Source organism: Dysidea avara, chromosome 9, assembly GCF_963678975.1.
Source record: "Dysidea avara chromosome 9, odDysAvar1.4, whole genome shotgun sequence".
Lineage (NCBI taxonomy): Eukaryota > Metazoa > Porifera > Demospongiae > Dictyoceratida > Dysideidae > Dysidea > Dysidea avara.
The window spans coordinates 31420374-31439067 of NC_089280.1; the positions used below are offsets into that span (position 1 = coordinate 31420374).

The window sequence follows — 18694 nt, forward strand, 5'->3', positions numbered from 1 at the left end:
AGCTAGAAGAAGTTACCTTGTAGAGAGTTCAGCTACAAACAAATCACCTTGTAGAGAGTTCAGCTACAAACAAGTCACCCTGTAGAGAGATCAGCTAGAAACAAGCCACCCGTAGAGAGTTTAGCTAGAAGAAGTTACATTGTAGAGAGTTCAGCAGTTTAGCTGCAAACAAATCGCCCTGTAGAGAATTCAGCTACAAACAAATCACCCTGTAGAAAGATCAGCTAGAAGAAGTTACCTTGTAGAGAGTTCAGCTACAAACAAATCACCCTGTAGAGAGTTCAGCTACAAACAAGTTATCCGGTAGAGGGATCAGCTAGAAGGATCACCTTGCAGAGAGGTCAGCTACAAAGAAATCACCCTGCTTCATCTTTTCTTCTTCCTGTAGTAAAGAAAAAAATGACAGGTTAAAAAGCCCTAAAGCCGGCCATAGGCCGGCTTTGGGGTATACAAATGCAAAAAGAAGTGAAATCTAATCCAAAACAGCCAAGCTGTAAAAAAAGAGTGCGGCCCTGAGAAAGGCTATGTTGAAAAAAGATGTGAAATCCAAGGTGGCGGCCAAGAAATGGCTGTGATGGTAGGTTAATGGTAAAAATTTTAATAACAACAATTCAGTGAATTTGGTGCCGCTTGGTCTTGGCACAAAATTCACTTGAATTGTCGTTATTAAAATTTTTACCATTAACCTACCATCAAAGCCATTTCTTGGCCGCCACCTTGGATTTCACATCTTTTTTCAACATAGCCTTTCTCAGGGCCGCACTCTTTTTTTACAGCTTGGCTGTTTTGGATTAGATTGTAATAACATCTAAGATTCCAAGCATCTATTTCATGACTTTATCAAAACAGCTGGGCTCTTATGGTCTTAGGGTAAAACCTGTCACCTTTAAAGATTACCTCTGTACAAAGACCACTTCTATACAAAAACTGCATTGTAATTAGGTTCTAAAGATAGGTAAGGCCACTTCATGGTCATCTTTTATAAAGACCACCTCTTTACATGGTAGTATTTGATAAACTTCAAACATGTATTTCATGACTCATAGAAAAGAGTCAATGACATCTTCCAGATTTTGGTCCCCACTTTACTACTACGTATTATCGCTTAGTTTGTACCAGAATGTGTCATATCCTTAGTCCATGCAAGTAAAATGTGCCTAGTACAGTGGAACCTGTGTTACGGTCACCTGGATTAAGCGGTCACCTCTGCATAACAGCCATGGTCACGAGGTCCCAAATATTTTCCCATACAAATGTATGCATTGTGGTCTGCATTAAGCGGTCACCTGTCTAACGCGTATAACGGCCAACCAACAATTTGCCTATGAATCACTATATACATAACTTTCTCCTTCGTATAGCGGTCACTACCTTTTATGGTGGCTTGTTTAGCCAATTTCCTGGTACCACGGCACCGTTTCAGTTAATGCACAATTATCACACTTCCTACCTTTCAATGAATACTATATAATCAATCAGGCTTTATTTCTTAAGCATATTCAATAGCTATAACCAACATTCATAGACTCACCTTACCCTTTCTGTACTAAATATTCAGACTGTATTGCGGTTGGCGCGAGCCTCTTAATGATAATTACGGTCAAGCCACTAAAATGCTGCTGACCACCTTATACAGGTTTTCTCTATAACAGCCACCTGTATATAAAGGCCAGATATATCTGGTCCCAAGGTGACCGTTATAGACAGGTTCCACTGTACACTGCACCTATTGTATCAACAAAAACTGAGGTCTCTTAAGGAGATGATGACCTTAAGAGTGTAGTGTTTTTAGTTGGCTTAGCTGTTTTGATAAGTCACGAAACATGCAGATGTTTGGAACCTACGTAGGTATCATTACAGTGTGAGAGGTGGTCATTGTAAAGAGGGTGGTCTTTATAAAAAGTGACCATGAAGTGGTCTTATAAGTTCAGTATATAGCCATCTTTGAGATCTAATTACAAAATTGTCTTTGTAGGTGGTCTTTATAAGAAGGTGGTCTTTCTTTAAGAGGCCACTATACAAAGGTTTTACTCTATGATACATTTATATGAAGATTTGACCATTTCCAGTTTCCATTTCCACTGTTTCAAATTGCCCCACTGAAGGCCACAATGTAGAGACAACTTCAGCCGCATTCCATTGCTATACCTACTCAATAAACAGCTCAGCTGGTAAAGCACCTCCCTGAAGTTGTTTCGGTTACTGCTGTGTAAGGTGAAGGTTCGAATCCTGCCAGTGTCAAAACTTTAAAAAAAAAAGTTTTTTAATGTACCGTTTGGTGCATACTCAACTTTTTTTTCTCATATTAAGTTCATAGCATCCTGGTATTGCTTCACAGCATATGGACTGTTGGAAAAGTATATAGTAGCACATTTGTGACCGGATCTGCGAAAAAGGGACATAATCGCACAAGCCTAAATTTACAGTATAAAGCATTGAATACATTGGGTGAAATACTTACGTATTATTGAAAACTTCCGTAATTTTTTTTAATCCCTCTTTTTTAGTGAAGGAAGGGACTAGCAATAAAAACCTAGATATTATCGTATATATATTTGCCTGCTCAAGAGGAGTTGGAAAATTTTTGTTTCGTTGCAGTAGACCCAAGGACACGTAAGTTATGAGTATTTGTTTACATCATGTCAAAGCAATCATATGCAATTGATTTTTCTTCACGAATTTGCATTAGTATGCAGTGAAGAAGGGCAAGTAAAAGACAAACTTGCCCAATAATTCATTCCCCTCTTCATGGCGAACATGATGGTGAAATGTTTAGCTCCGTACCTCAATCTATTGGTAAGTTACAACCGTTTTTGTAAGCGCCTGTAATAAATTATCCCTATACCTGCTGTACAAATCGATTTTTCTGTTGCTACTTTGTAGGGCTGTAACTCCCAAAGTTATTGGCATATGAAGTTGAAGTTTTGCCAGTGGGTACACTTGGCTACATACATAGATTATAAATATTTGTGACTGTCTCAGCAAAAACCCAACTTGTTCGCACAATAAATTTTTTTATTTACTCAGCATTATTAGCAGTGTCCAAGGAATGGATCACCAAAATTTCAGCCTTTTGTGGTGTGTAGTTTTGAAATTATAGCACTAGACAGTAGGAAGAGTAAGATAATCAATTTGTACAGTGACTATACTGAAAATAAACTACAGACGCTTACATTTGCAGTCATAACTTCTGTTTGGATTAGTCTAAAACATTGCAATTTGGCTTATAATGTTCACTATGGAGCAGCACATCAGCTAAGGTATAGTGTTAGTCCTGTAGGCACTTGCGAATAATGATATGAAAGCGGTTTGGTAGAAGAAACGATGACGATCTTGTTTACGTTTACCGCATCGTAAAGAAATGCATGTGACACGCATACCGTTGAAGCTACAGAAACGAAATAAAGAGTTTCAAACTATCCATGAGCAGGCGAATATGATGGTATATAGTTTTAATTGATTTGAGTCTTCCTTCTTCGAATACTGGCCCGATATAAACTTGCGTATTTTTCTTTGTAGCATGCGTAATTTTACGAATTATTTTTAAATTTTGTTTTTCTAAATAGGCATGCTTGTGCGAACAAGTCGGGTTTTTGCTGAGATGGTCACATTTAATAAACAGGAATTCGGAAAAATGTGATTATGTTCTGTTTTCGCAGATCCGGTTACATTTGATAGGTATAGGGTAGGCACGGGCAGGCCAATTGGTTTTATTTGCCTGTGTGTTTGTCTCATGCAATGTGTACTGTTAGAGTAAGTGCCTTCTCTTTGTCACTCCAATTCTTTGTGATGTTAACTACTTGCCTAAATTATAGCCAGGAAGTGTGCACCTGTGTGTTAAGTCAAACCTTTGCTTGCAGTATAGCTACAACAAGTAGCGCTGCTTATAAATACTGTTTGTTGACCATGTCGTTACAGTGCTTGTATGATAAGGTAGCAGCCTTGTACAAATAAAAGAATGACTTGCTGGAAACATACTGGGTAGAAAAATCTTGGTAAGTCTAATTCAGCCATAGTAATCATGCATAGGTGGCGGAAGGGGCTGAGGCCCTCCCTCCATCTGCTGAGGGGGGCTTAGCCCCCCATCAGGATGATATCACACCAATTATCCTTCTTGGAGTGGGGCTGAAAACTGGGATAAAGATCAATGTACTCTAATAGAACACTCAAATACCCTAAAAAGCAGTCAAGGCCTTCATAAAAATGTGTTCCTAAAAGTAGTAGTAAAAAAAAACTCGAAAAAATGTTGTCTACAGCGCAAGTCCAACCAGGTACCTATTACTTGAGAGTTGGTATCTTAGCACTGTACCTAGGTATGAAAGAAATCAACTTACTAAAGATTCATCTATCTTCCCAGTTTCCTTCTTTGGTGATACCAAATGTACTATCACATGAACATCAGCAGTATTTCTTTGATAAAAATCTGTACCATCCACCTACTCGTAATCAGCTTTACAAGTACCACTACTCCAGTATCATTTTGACAAAATCCACATAAAAGAATTCTTTCATCAGGAGGCGCATTAACCCTTAAACCCGCAGCTGTTTTATAAAACGCAAGCACTGACAATGTACAATCCAGTAAACTGGATTGCATGCATGCCTTGTAAAACTAAACTCTATAACACAAAAACTGTTAAAGCTATCTAAAAATGACAAACACCATCTTATTCACTGTTTTGAATGGTCCCATACTTCATTGTGTCCATCCAGCCCAGAGACACTCACTTCACTTTGAAAGAGTTAAAAAAACTATCCCTCCGTCTTCCTTCTTCACATAACGTTGTACAAAAGGCCATAACTCGGCCATACGTCGTCGTATCAACTTTTGCTTGGTGTTATGTTACTCCTCACATGATGGCGATTCAGTTACAGGTTTTTGCAATTGAATTCGGCGACTTTGCAATTGAATTCGTCCCGTTTGCAATTGAGTTCGTCGCTTTTGCAATTGAATTCGTCCCGTTTGCAATTGAATTCGTCGGTTTTGCAATTGAATTTGTCCCGTTTGCAATTGAATTCGTCGGTTTTGCAATTGAATTCGTCGCTTTTGCAGTTAAATTCGTCCGTAACAAGAATGGCAGCTGGAGCAAACACGAAAACATGGTGTAGCAGCTGCTACAAGAACTTGTTCAAGTTCAACAGTAGTAAACAACTCTATATAAGGCAATAATTCTTCCTCTACAGCCTCTCCAGCAACATTCCAAACTCTACTACGCCATTCGCGATGGGTGTGGTCACTCGCGAGCAAGCTAATTAACTAGTCAGACAGCTATCAGCTTCGCGTACTACCAGCTTCAATTACCTTCTAGTGTCTCAAGTGTAACTCTCCAAGGCATGAATAGTTCATCTCTTAATGAACGGGTTGGTTTCTTGGAGCCATTTTGTTTATGACGAATTGTAATGCAAACGCGACGAATTCTATTGCAAAACCGACTAATTCAACTGCAAAACCGATGAATTCAATTGCAAAACCGACGAATTCAATTGCAAACGGGACGAATTCAATTGCAATACCGGCGAATTCAATTGCAAACGGGACGAATTCAATTGCAAAACCGACGAATTCAATTGCAAACGGGACGAATTCAATTGCAAAACCGACTAATTCAACTGCAAAACCGATGAATTCAATTACAATACCGACGAATTCAATTGCAAACGGGACGAATTCAATTGCAATACCGGCGAATTCAATTGCAAACGGGACGAATTCAATTGCAAAGGCGACGAATTCAATTGCAAAAACCTGTAATATATAGATATCACGTGATAATGTCACTGTTGGATGAGCACAACGACGATAGAACGTGGAAGGACGTAAAATGATTCAGCATGTCATAGTGGGTGAGTTCCTTGTTTATATGTTGAAAGTTTATATACAGACAGATAGCTTACTCTTTGCCAATTGATAGAATGTGTTTTTCAAAGTGATCAGACGAAAATCCAGTTTTCTGGATTATGCGGGTTTAAGGGTTAAATACAGACTATAACACTGCTTCCTAGAGCTTTAGTGCATCATAATACAGGTCAATGTGACGGTTGAATATTATAGCTATTCAAGTACAAACAATGAACTTTAAACTTTCTATATGGATAGTGCTACATATAACCACAACACATTTCTTTTCATATAAAAGTTAAGACACCAAGACCAAGGGAACTAAGCAATTTAGAAACCTAAGGTTGTAGCATCCTGAGCACAGTGAGGGAGCTATTAAGGGCCTAAGGGGTTACTAAATCACTTTGTTCTCATTGGTCACAATGTCTAACCTATAATAGACTAAGCATTGCAAAGATACCTTTATAGCCACAACATGAGTGTGGTAAGAGAGCAATTAAGAACAGGTGAATATGTAGGTTCTAAGCTTATCACACTGAAATTTCTATGACACCACAAAAATAGTTGTTCGGTGGGTATTAGTAACCAGAGTAATGCTGTAGACTTTGAGCTAGATGCACCAACAGTCTACTACTTGCACAAAATATTTCGTGACACAGAGAAGACGAGTACTTTTTATATTATGAACTCTTGGTACTAGCAATAAATGTTAAAGGCAAAAGTAAAGTTTAAGTGTTTGATACTGCCAAGAATTAGGAATAGCTGCCTACTTGGTAATTCATGATGGCAAAAGTTAGCTGGCATGTTCCAGTTATCTACTTAAGACAAAAAAAATTGCTTTGTTCAGCAGTGATGCATGCTACAGTAAGCCATGAAAAAGGAACCATGCAAGTATTGCAGTGTGTGTTTGTGTTATTATTAGCAATAATAATTGTTTGTCATTTACAAAATTGCTTGAGGGCATGCAGATGACTGAGTGACCTGTACTATAGTCTAATAACCTCAAGGATAATTCACTACAACTTATCGTTACAGTCAGCCATGTCTTTCATTTTCACGTACACAGAAACAGAAATTTCATGCACTATGCAGCAGTAATAAAACTAATTTGTGGTAAATTTGCTGCTGATTTGTTTACAAGTAATATATATGCAAGTAAAAATGACATTTGAAGGAAAATCCATTCTTCAATATGTTTTGAAACAGAGGAATGTTTGATTGATGAATAACTTTGCAGTAGAGTGATGGATGGTGCTGAAACTTTGCAAACAGGTACTGTACATACTTTAAAAATGTATAAATGTTAAAAAACAGGTTTTGAAAATCTGGGCAATAAAACCACTTTTCACAGATCCGGTCACATATACAGTATGAGTTACTACGGTACTGCCCAAGCGCAATGTCGCACTCGCTCGCACATGCCACTTTGCTGGAGATTTTAAAAATCACTAATTAAAGGGTGTGACAACTGTTTCACTTGCGAGACAGTGTGACAGCTGTTTTACTCAAGAGAATCTGAGCGAAACAGTTGCCACACCCCTTAATTAGCAATTTTTAAAATCTCAAGCAAAGCTGCGTGTAAGAGCAAGTGCGACATTGTGCTTGGGCAGTACCGTACATCACATGCATGTATCATTAAGCAACTGTAGGGTTGATCTAATGGGATACGTATCTCAGTCTTTGTACACCTGCAAAATCCTCCTGGAAATATCCCTAGGATCGAAAGGAAGTGCCCCTTGTACCTTCATCTAAAGAGCAATCAATTTGATCATTAACTCATACACCCTATCTAACAAAAGTTTCTTGTAATGTTTAGACATGTGTAAGTTTAAGTACATAGTGTATGGGGACTTTGCCACTGCATCTTGCTATCTGGGCATTACAATTCCCCAGCCAGCTCCTAAATCTCCCTAAAGTACTTAGAAAGTATTATCTTACTGTTGACCTTACAGCTGGTCTACCATTTGTCTGGAGACATCCACAAAATCAGTTGGTTAATAACAATGACAAAGTGACATTTGATTGTTTTGCTAATGGAAGTGATTCACTAACTATTACATGGGAAAAGGACAGAAGATCATACACTTCAGATGTTACACAAGTTACACCACTCAGTAATGGAGTGAGTAGTAGTTTAACACTGAACAGAGCTGGAGTAGCTGATAATGGCAAGTATCGGTGTAGAGCTACTAACGTAGATGGAAATAGCACTACATCTAAAGAAGCAGAATTATTAAGTAAATTGTCTCATTGTTAAGTGTAGAGGTTATCAATCTTTACTTACAGTTCTCCCACAAATCCTCACCAACCCTGATGATGATACTGTATTTGTTAACCGGTCAACACGGCTCACTTGTAATGCACTAGGTACTGACATAGTCTACCAGTGGATGAAGGATGGTGTAGTAGTGTCTGGTGCTAACTCAACCACACTGAGCATTGATGACATAGAGGAATCAGATGAGGGAGTGTACAAGTGTGTGGCTATTAATACAGGTGGTCAGGTTGAGTCTAATCCAGCAACTATTTCCGTATATGGTATGTTAGTAGCAACTTGTATGTATGTATGTTGTCTATTTAACAAACACTATTAGGTCCTCCCATGGTACAAGAACTACCACAACAAGTTCATGTAGTGTTGTATGAAGAGTTTCAGATCACATGTACTGCTACTAATGATCAAGATGCTCCAAGGAACTTGATGTTCTCTTGGGAGACACCAAAAGGAGATGAGTTTAATGAAACAACAACTGATGAAGATGATAGTCGTACAGCATTCTCCACGCTTGTTATCAGTAGTGTCAGCAATGATGATGGTGGCAAATATACATGTAACGTAAGAAATATTAGACGAAGCAGTGGAAATGTTGGTACATCATTTACTCTAACTGTGGAAGGTATGTATATGGTTATATCTTATGTATTTAATTTATCGTATGTACAGCTCGGTCATCACCCCCAACATTAATTAATATTACCAATGTACACATTAATTCTCTTCAACTGGCATGGAGTGTTCCCGCTAATCCTAATGGCAAGATAGATTACTATGTGGTAAATATTGATGCTATATGAGTAAACTACCTGTTCTTGAGTAATGTGTGCTTTTGTCACTTAGGTATATTTGAATAATGTACTCCATGCTACATTTATCAATGACACATATGTATACACTCTTGACAACCTCAGACCATACACAGAGTACGGTGTATATGTGACAGCAGTCAGGTTGATAGGAACTACTGGTAGACTACTGGAGGGGGAAAAGAGTGAAATAGTCACTACACGAACATTAGCTGGAGGTTAGTTAATCTTCATCTGCTGATTTGCTGATATTAGGCACTTGTGTTTATGTATTTTTATAGAGCCAGTAATCCATGTACCAAACGTACAGAGTATGCTAGACCCAGAAAATAGCGTCATCATTAATGCTAATAACTCAGATAACACTAAGTTTGCTATTGGATTGCCAGTGGTTACTGCAGATAATGGACCCTTCAGGTTAGTATTAAACTGTTAGTCAAAAGTTATACGTGCCATGTTATTTCAGTCATCTGTATATTGTGGTTGTCAACAATGTGAATGATCAATCTGGGAGTGTTGCAACCAGACAAGTACATGATGATGTTACTATGATGACAACCAAGGACCTTATTGATGCATCCATGTCAACTTCTTCATCAGTTTATGTGGCTGCAGTGGTGAATGCCAGTCAATATGTACCTGGTAACACAATGGGCTACTTCCTGGGAGCTGGGGATAACACTACTGATCCTTATGGTCATGTTTTTTATAACAGAGAAGTAGAAGAAGATTTTGAATATTTCTTCCGTGTATTTTCAGCTGACAGCACACTAGAGGTAAATAGTGTTTGTTTATTTTCATTGAATAATATGCTTTTTGATATAGAATGAAATTTCATTCACAACTGATTTGCAAAAGCCTGGTAAGTTGCTAGTGTAGTCACTACAGTACCAAATTTTTGACCTCATTTGTGACTCATTAATGGGAACTTCAGTCTATAGGCCAATCCAGGCAAAAAAAAAGCAAATGCATTATTTGGGTTTCTGTGATGATTTTTTTTTGTTTATTTAGATATTTATAATGAAAATAGTGACCATTGTCATTTTCTACAAATGTGTATCACATCAACCAATTTTTTTTGCCTATACATATTCTTGCAGTTTTTGGTCCCTTTTGTAAAGCCATGCCTACTACATGTGTATTGAGCACCACCATGTTTCAAACAGGTATAACCTTAAAGAGGCTAATTTGAATGTTGTATGCAGCTGTGTAGGACTGTTGCAATACCATAACTTTCATATCAAGTTTTATCAACAAAATTAATTATAAACAGGTAACTGCAGGAGGAAAAGGTACATCCATACTGTTTGTAGGCAACTATAGTCGGTACGCGTTCACCTGAGCCCCCGCCAAATATGAATATCAAAGAAGTGAACATGTGTTCACTCTCAATGGTTTTGTACAGGAACAAGCATGTTTTCATATTGTAAACATGTTGTGCGCCTGAATCGTCCATACTAAATGTATGGGATATTTTTAAAGCCTTATAACTCACTTGTTCTTGCCCGCATCAAAGCACTTTTTTGATTAATAGTTCCGGCGTTTAAAGGGCTTCACAGCGCTACTAAATGTTTGGGCAGCTGGCCCATGTAACAAGAGTTATTAACAAGAAACGAGGGCTCAGGTGAACACAAACAAACTATAAGGAGTTTCTTGCCTATTGAAGGAAATGCTGAAAACAGCATTCAACTCTTACCATAACCTGCTTACCTTTTTATAAAATAATGATTAATGATGATGCAATTTTTGCATGCAGCAGGTGCTTCTTCATTGGATTCTCCAAAAATTCTTGCTTTTATGAATATGCTTTTAAAATACAACTTTTAAAGCCCCGAGTGTAGTAATAAAACTAAGGTATAAAACTAGTCTGCTAAGAAATAAAGCTTGTGGCTTTACAAATGAATAATAATTGAAAGCAGTGCTATGTAGTTTAACAGTTAGAGGTCAAACAAAGTATAGTACCTATTTACTGAATTCATATGCTATTATGCATGTAATGTGGTAATGTGGCAGATATGCCAAACTGTGTATATAATAGATATAAACTATGCAATATATTGGTACTATGTATATACAATAGCAGCCAAAAAAGTTTTCTTTGCATTTATGTTACGTTTGTAAAAATGCAACGTAAAAGAGAATGCAAATGCATCGCTGGAAAAATGGAGTATATTTCAGTGCAAGCCTCTGTCAAACTACAACAGTACAATGTATCACTTCATACCTCAGATCAAAGGAACCACCCAAGCTACATTCACAATACAGCCCACCAGTTAGCAACTTTTCCCAGGCTACATCTGAATATACAACTGGGCAATGATTATAATAGACATTAAGGCCAAAATTGATTGTGGGAATCTATTAATACTTGTGTGATTAATATGCACGACTTGGATTTGGCCATGAAAACCACTTAGATGGAAAGTATTTGTTATCCTTGCTATCATACGAGTTGAAAACCATTGGACTGAGCAGTGCTATGGCTTATTCACCATGTGTCTCCATACATATTTGAATCTGGGCCACGCCCCCATTGCTGATAACACAAAATTGACACTCTACACGAAGTAATCATTCTACAAGCAAGCTTATCCATCTAGACTTTTAGTAAACACTCTGTAATTATTCCACAAACAATTCAGTAGTACTGATTAAACATTGAACTGGTGTAATTGAAATTCTCCATAATATCTCTGCGATTAGTCCATTCATCATAACTAAATGTAGTCAGAACGTCCCAGCTGCCGACTCATAATCGAATCATTTAGGCATGCATATAACATATCCAGTGGTTGCACTCGTATTAGTTTGGGTGATTGATTACCCATTCTAAAGGCTAATAGCTTGATACAAATTGGAAGTGTTACATATTAGCAGTAACATGGGGGCATTCAGGCTTTTGCTTGATATATATTCCCTCAGCCCTCAGGTTGTTTAGCATACATATCAGGCAAAGCCCTTGTACCTGTGTTACAACTATTACATGTAGCCTTAGCCATAGATAACAGCAGCCCAGTCTATATGGTTTAGCTAATAGTTGAAGATTAAAATTATTATGATTATTGTTAATAATCAAAACACACAGTAGTGTGTCGTGCGGCCCAAGAAGCCAGCATGCAACACCATGAGTATATTGACAGGAAGAAAGAAAACAGGATTTGTATGCATTCGTAACTCCATGCTGCCTTCATGAAACAGCATGACTTTTGCTGTGGACACACCCACCAACGTTAGTACTTTACAAATCAAATGACAGTAAAATTGCTTCAAGCATTCCTGAGATATGTGACTTCAAAACTTGCCTGTTTTTTTTTCTTTTCTTCAATTTTTTGCACACTTACAAAAACTACCATAAAGTGCAAATGCAATATCCGATTACCTTGGAATTTGGCACACAGAAAGGGGGTATAAAGGTGCTTGTTGGTACAAAGTTGGGCTGGAATACAGTTAGCAGCCAAGGAGTTATTAGTGATTATTCATGAAAAATAACACCAATAGTTGTCACACCTACAGGGTAAACCTCTTATGGGAAGAAGCTGAAAATCAGTACATGGATAGGTTAATTATTGAACCTCAAACCTTTTGTCGTTTGAAAGAAATTGAGGCACAGACTACGAAGATAGAATGAAAAATCCAACATTGCGTAACAATTACATGATCAAGATTAGCTAATTAAAAAAAGCCAATACATGCCACGCCTACCAGACAAACCACTCAGTGGAATGATTTGAAAATCAGTGTACAAATGGATTAATCACCTTAGAAAGGCCCTTCAATAGTTTGGAAGAATCAGATTTAAAGCCACAGAGTTATAACATGAAATTAAACTCGGTTTAGCAAGTGTGAGATCGAGATACTCTAATAAAGTAGTCACTCTAATAGAGCAGTCACCCTAAAGAGAAATCTGCTAGAACAAGTAACCCTATATAGAGATTAACTACAAACAAATCACTCTGTAAAGAGATCAGCTTGATCAAGTCACCCTGTAGAGAGTTCAGGTACATTTCAAGCCACCCTGTAGAGATTTCAGCTAGAAACAAGTCACCCTGTAGAGAGATCAGCTGGAAACAAATCACCCTGTAGAGAAATCAGCTTGATCAAGTCATCCTGTAGAGAAAAAAGTCACCCTGTAAAGAGATCAGCTAGAAACAAGTCACTCTATACAGAGAGCAGTGGAAACAAATCACCATGTAGAGAGATCAGCTGGAAACTGTAGAAAGATCAGCTTGATCAAGTCACTCTGTAGAGAGTTTAACTACATTTCAAGTCACCCTGTAGAGCGTTCGCTAGGAACAAGTTACCCTGTAGAGAGATCAGCTAGAAACAAGAGTTCAACTAACTTTAAGTCACCCTGTAGAGAGTTCAGCAAGAAACAATGAGAGTTCAGCTACAGTTCAGTTATGTAATAAGTCACCTTAGTGGTAATTATTCATTTTATTCAGTATTAAATATACAAATATTTATCAGATAAAAACCTATGCACACATTATTACAATTGCTTCTCTTGTTTACCAATTCCTGTAGTAAAGAAAATAAAGCTACTGAGTTAATAGGTAACACCAAAGCCAACTTATGGCTGGTTTTGTGGCTTGCAATACAAAAAGAAATGATATCTAATCCAAAACAGCTAAGCTGTAAAAAAAGGGTGTGCCCCCCAAAAAGTCATGGTGTAAAAATGTGAAATCCAAGTTGGCAGCGTTTAATAATGACAATTCAGGTGGATTTTGTGCCAAATCCTAGTGAAACTTGGAGGAGGCAACACAAATTCACCTGAAATGTCTTTGTTAAAATATCTGCCATTAACCTACCAGCACAACCATTTCTTGGCTGCCACTTTTGATTTCACAACATTTTTCACCCTTGCCTTTCTGGGGGCCACACTTTTTTTTACAGCTTGACGGTTTTGGTTTAGATTAGCCTAATAACAAGCACATGATGTTTACAAACCAAAACTACACCTAGTTTGTGTAGTGTCCGATGGCTATGTAACTGTTTCTAACTTACTCAGCTAGATAAACATAGCTTACTTTGCCAACAGTAGTGTAGCAAAGAGGATTTCAGCCAACTGGCTAATCTACTTGCTGAAGACGAAACTCTTCATTTTTATGCGGATAGAAATATGTACTGTAATATATGATCAGTGTAAAGGAAGCCCTTTTATGTAGCCGAGTAGCAGCTCAACACAATACTTCACAAAACAACAATATTTACTGATTTCAGTAATTTTGGAGTCATCTAAAACGCACCATTTAAACCCCCATGGCCTTGTCCGTGTAATGACTTGGCAACTTGGGCTCGGACTTTTGCTTTCACAGGTTAACGTAATCATTTTGCATCTCATATAAACTCACGGCAGCTCATATGCATATCCTGAGCAGTACTTGATGGCTAACTCAGCTGCCTTGTAGACTTTAAAGCCCAGTCACAGCATGTTAGTGTATGAATTGCTTATTAAACTTTTGATAAATATATCATACAAATAATTTTGTAATGTAAGCTAGTGTATGTGTGGTAGTCGTTAATCCAGCTTCATTTTTATCACTCAGTAGCTTCTACATTGACTTTCCTGGAGGTGTTTTTACTGAATCTACAAATCATAGGAATGCACAGATACCTATACGAATGCTCACCTGGTACAAAGATCTTGAATCCTGGGCTTCATTGGTGATTTGTTTTGTGCCCACCTTTTGTAATTCTCCATAAGCTAGTAAACCTATAAGCACTGAAAATTGCAAATGCATTGCTTAGAGAACACAATGTAAATGCAAGTGAACCCATTGTAAGGCAATGGGAATTTATTTTTGGTCACTATTTAATTGTGGGTGGTAGCTAAGTATATGAACAACAAAATTAATAATAAACGATAGACATGGAAAATACCGTTGAGTTAATTAAAACAGAAGAATTGACAAACCAACAAGAAAAATTGATATTTATACACTAGTTTTGATAATTATGTTTTAATTTGAGCTGTTGTACTGATTTATGTGTGCATATGAATGCCCTTGTTGTGGATTTCTACACAGCCAGCCCACCACAAGTTAGTAGTAGTAGTGGTAGTGGTAGCAGTGTGGTGGGGCCAGTGGTTGGTGTGATAATGGCACTGTTGATCATCATAATCATCATTGTTGTGGTCATCGTACTATTGCAGTAAGTTAACTTATAACTAGTTCACTGTGCATTACAAGTTTTGTAAATTTAAGGTATTACAAAAAGGGTAACTTAAAATTTATATCAAAAAGAAAAAGTGAATCTGAAGTGACTACAATGACCAGCATACCAATGAGAGAGAAGGTAGAAATGAAAATTTCAGAGCCAATGCCAGCAGGGCCCATTCAGGCAGAGGAATGGCCTATCCAAGATGCCTTCTTTAGTAAGTGCAAGAGTTAGAGTTGTCACTAAAAGTAAACTGTTACCGTCTTTCATCTAGTTATTGGTATAGAATCTGAAGAAGTGAAGTCATCAGTTGGTCAACCAACTACACTGCCCATTGGTCTCCCTGATATCCACAAACCAGAAATCACTTGGATGAAGGATGGAAGACCAGTTAATCATCCAGTACTCCCAGATGGTTCCTTGTTTATAACAAACACTGACATTTGTGACCAAGGAAAATATACAGTGACTGTAACTAGCCATGGAAGTGTTGCCTCTGAGAACATCCAACTTATTGTATGCAATCCTCAATTGCCTGCAGGTTTGACTGCAATTGACGCACATTAGCTTGTATTGTACTGCTTGTTATAGACAACACTGGACGAGGCACCATTAAAGTGGAGGATTTCGCTGAGCATGTGGTTTTATTGAAAGCTGAAGAAAATTCTAAAATTACTGAAGAATTTGAGTCAGTAGTTGTTGATGCACCCTACACTCACCACACTGCACAATTATCCCGAAATAAAGCAAAAAATCGCTACAAGAACATAATACCCTGTAAGTTCCCAATTTAATATTCCTAACTCAGTTGTACATTTCTTAAGATGACCATTCTCGAGTGGTATTGAATCAGCAGGATGAACTTGTCGGCAGTGATTACATTAATGCATCTTTCCTTGATGTAAGCTAGCAGTTAGTAAAAGATGTACAACAGTTACTGTCATCACTTTAGGGGTATGGGGAGAATAAAGTATACATTGCAGCACAAGGCCCACTTGGTTGCACTGTAAATGACTTCTGGAGGATGGTTTGGGAACAGGAAGTCGTCACAATTGTAATGTTGACCAAGTTGGTGGAAGATGCTAAAGTAAACAGAAAAACATTGCTGTGTACCAATCACCATATCTTGCTGTTTTGTTGTATAGATCAAATGTCATCAATATTGGCCCAACAAAGGGTTTGACATGTTTGGTGACATGAAAGTGACACTACAGAAAGAGGAACAGTTGGCAAACTATTGCATTCGTCAGTTGTTTGTTGAAAAGGTCTGTTTTTTATTTCTATTTTTTTTATATTTCTAATCAAATAATAGTTATAGCACCAGAAACTGAGCTACATTAGCATAAAATTTCATCTATAGGTACCAGGTGCTAAGAAAGATATTCGTGTGGTGAATCAGTTTCATTTTACTGCTTGGCCTGACCATGGTGTTCCGAAATATGCAACAGCTCTCCTAGAATTTCAGAAAAAAGTTGATAAACATTACAAGCGTAAGAATGCTAAACCAATGTTAGTTCATTGTAGGTAAGTAAAACACTTTCATCAAAATGCATGCAGTACATAGTTGAGTATCTGTTAGTGCTGGTGTTGGGCGTACTGGGACATTTATAGCCATTGACAGTGAGATACAATGCATAAAACGAGAGAGTGTTACTGATGTGTACAACTGTATACGGAAGATGAGGTTTTGGAGAAAATTTATGGTGCAGACACTAGTAAGACCCAATGAGTTCTTGCTGCATTTTAGTAATGTACTTGCTTATGTAGCCACAGTACACCTTCATTCATACTGCACTGCTGGAGCATATTGCTTGTGGAGATACTTCAATTGCTGCTCCATTTAACAATGTTCAAGACAAGATTGATGAGTTGTCTGCTGTAAACCCAAAAGCTGGCAAGACAGGATTTCAAATTCAGTTTGAGGTTGCACAATTGTTCCATGGTTGCTGTTTGTATTGTAGTACATTAGAAACTTGTACGGACTAGTTCCAAAGAATGGGATTTTATGTATGTGGCAGCAGTCTCATCTAAAAATAAGGCCAAAAATCGAAGCCAGAAATTATTGCCACGTAAGTGTGTTGATATATTTACCACTGTTACTTATTTAGTTCTGTCATTGTGTGTACAGCTGATTCTGCAAGAGTGATTGTACCTCAACCTGATGGAGGCTCTGATTACATAAACTTTTGCTTTATTGATGTAAGCATATATTGATATTTTACTGAACATGTCTGATGTATATGGAAAACCTAGGATTATCGTCAAACTAAGGCATTCTTAGCTGGACCAGGACCCATGCAAACTACAGCAGCGGATTTTTGGAGAATGGTTTGGGAAAAGAAGTCTCATACGATTGTTATGCTGGGCCAGGTAAAGGAGAATGGAGAAGTAAGTTCAGCAAATTCCAGCATCTTGATTGTACTGAGTAATTTATCACCATATTAGGAATCCTCATTCAAGTACTGGCCCAATGAAAATAAGACTGTGGAATTTGACCAGTTCTTAGTTGAGACAGCTTCAGAAGATGCATGGGACAAAGATGTAGTTAAACGCACTTTTAAAATAACCAACTCTAGGCAGGTCAGTGCCATGATGAAGTTATTTATGCTGTGTTATATTGTTGGTGAATGACAGGATGTCACTAGGACCATAACACAGTTACATTATGTGGATTGGCCACAGCATTCCTGTCCAAGTACATGCACTCCCATAATAGACCTAATTGAGACAGTGGAGCGTGTACAACGTAAAACAGGCAATGGACCCATTACTGTGCACTGCAGGTGCTGTGTATTTTTGAAATCTTGTTGTTCATATCATTTTGTGTAGCGATGGTGTTGGACGTGCTGGAACATTTTGTGCACTGATGGTCAGTATTAACCGGTTCAAAGCTGAGCAGATGGTGGATGTGTTCCGTACTATTAAGACCATGCGTACTCAGAGACCTGGGATAGTGGCAAATGCTGTAAGGTGTACTGCAGCATAGTGTCTTTATTTGTCTTGATATGTTTTAGGACCAGTTTGAGTTTATCCACAAGGGACTAATCACCATGTTGCAACGCTACTCCCCTTACGCTAATTTTACTGATGGAACTGAAATTTAGTTGCAGTCTTTTTCTATTATTGATGAACCTGAAGCTTAATGCACTGTAAATATTTTTCTGTTGCACATTTTTTGTTTGTATTTTAGCTGACTATATTGACCCATGTAGAATGCTTTGCTTAAATGTAAAATGTAACACAAATTTGAGCACAAAATAAATTTTTATGGCTGCTACAAAATATGCTATGAACTATATTGCGAGTAAATGGTAAACAAAGTATACATGTACACATTCACCTACTGGAACCACTAGCCTAAGCATCCTCTGCTGCTTAAGCATTATTTCTTATTCTGTGATTTTTGTAGTGACTTAATCTCGGACTGGATTGAATGCAGAGGCCTATTCTTTGTTTTTGTAGCACTTTTATAGAGTGCTAAAATGCATATGGTGTAACACCACTCTACTTTTCTCAAGTTTGTTTTGACATAACTAAAGTATGTAATCGTGTAATATAATATTTGCTGTGCCTGTCACAAACAGATTTTCTTTGCTTGTTGTAGAGGCTCCTCTG

The 18694-nt window shown here is 37.7% G+C and overlaps 1 protein-coding gene across 1 annotated transcript in view; it reads left to right on the forward strand.

The window, feature by feature from the left end:
* Positions 1 to 18341, forward strand: part of LOC136267013 (receptor-type tyrosine-protein phosphatase delta-like) — a 91958-nt gene extending 73617 nt beyond the window's left edge. The window contains exons 20-44 of the mRNA XM_066062063.1: positions 7792 to 8076; positions 8126 to 8377; positions 8434 to 8736; positions 8784 to 8893; positions 8958 to 9141; positions 9205 to 9340; positions 9390 to 9699; positions 9749 to 9785; positions 14950 to 15073; positions 15127 to 15296; positions 15354 to 15620; positions 15671 to 15856; positions 15904 to 15980; positions 16032 to 16166; positions 16225 to 16344; positions 16440 to 16603; positions 16659 to 16794; positions 16847 to 17002; positions 17049 to 17148; positions 17208 to 17278; positions 17333 to 17467; positions 17525 to 17659; positions 17714 to 17862; positions 17909 to 18044; positions 18094 to 18341. Coding sequence (XP_065918135.1) covers positions 7792 to 8076; positions 8126 to 8377; positions 8434 to 8736; positions 8784 to 8893; positions 8958 to 9141; positions 9205 to 9340; positions 9390 to 9699; positions 9749 to 9785; positions 14950 to 15073; positions 15127 to 15296; positions 15354 to 15620; positions 15671 to 15856; positions 15904 to 15980; positions 16032 to 16166; positions 16225 to 16344; positions 16440 to 16603; positions 16659 to 16794; positions 16847 to 17002; positions 17049 to 17148; positions 17208 to 17278; positions 17333 to 17467; positions 17525 to 17659; positions 17714 to 17862; positions 17909 to 18044; positions 18094 to 18183 — 3968 coding nt within the window. The 3' untranslated portion in view covers positions 18184 to 18341. The remainder of the gene's footprint in view (positions 1 to 7791; positions 8077 to 8125; positions 8378 to 8433; positions 8737 to 8783; positions 8894 to 8957; positions 9142 to 9204; positions 9341 to 9389; positions 9700 to 9748; positions 9786 to 14949; positions 15074 to 15126; positions 15297 to 15353; positions 15621 to 15670; positions 15857 to 15903; positions 15981 to 16031; positions 16167 to 16224; positions 16345 to 16439; positions 16604 to 16658; positions 16795 to 16846; positions 17003 to 17048; positions 17149 to 17207; positions 17279 to 17332; positions 17468 to 17524; positions 17660 to 17713; positions 17863 to 17908; positions 18045 to 18093) is intronic.
* Positions 18342 to 18694: the final 353 nt, after the last annotated feature.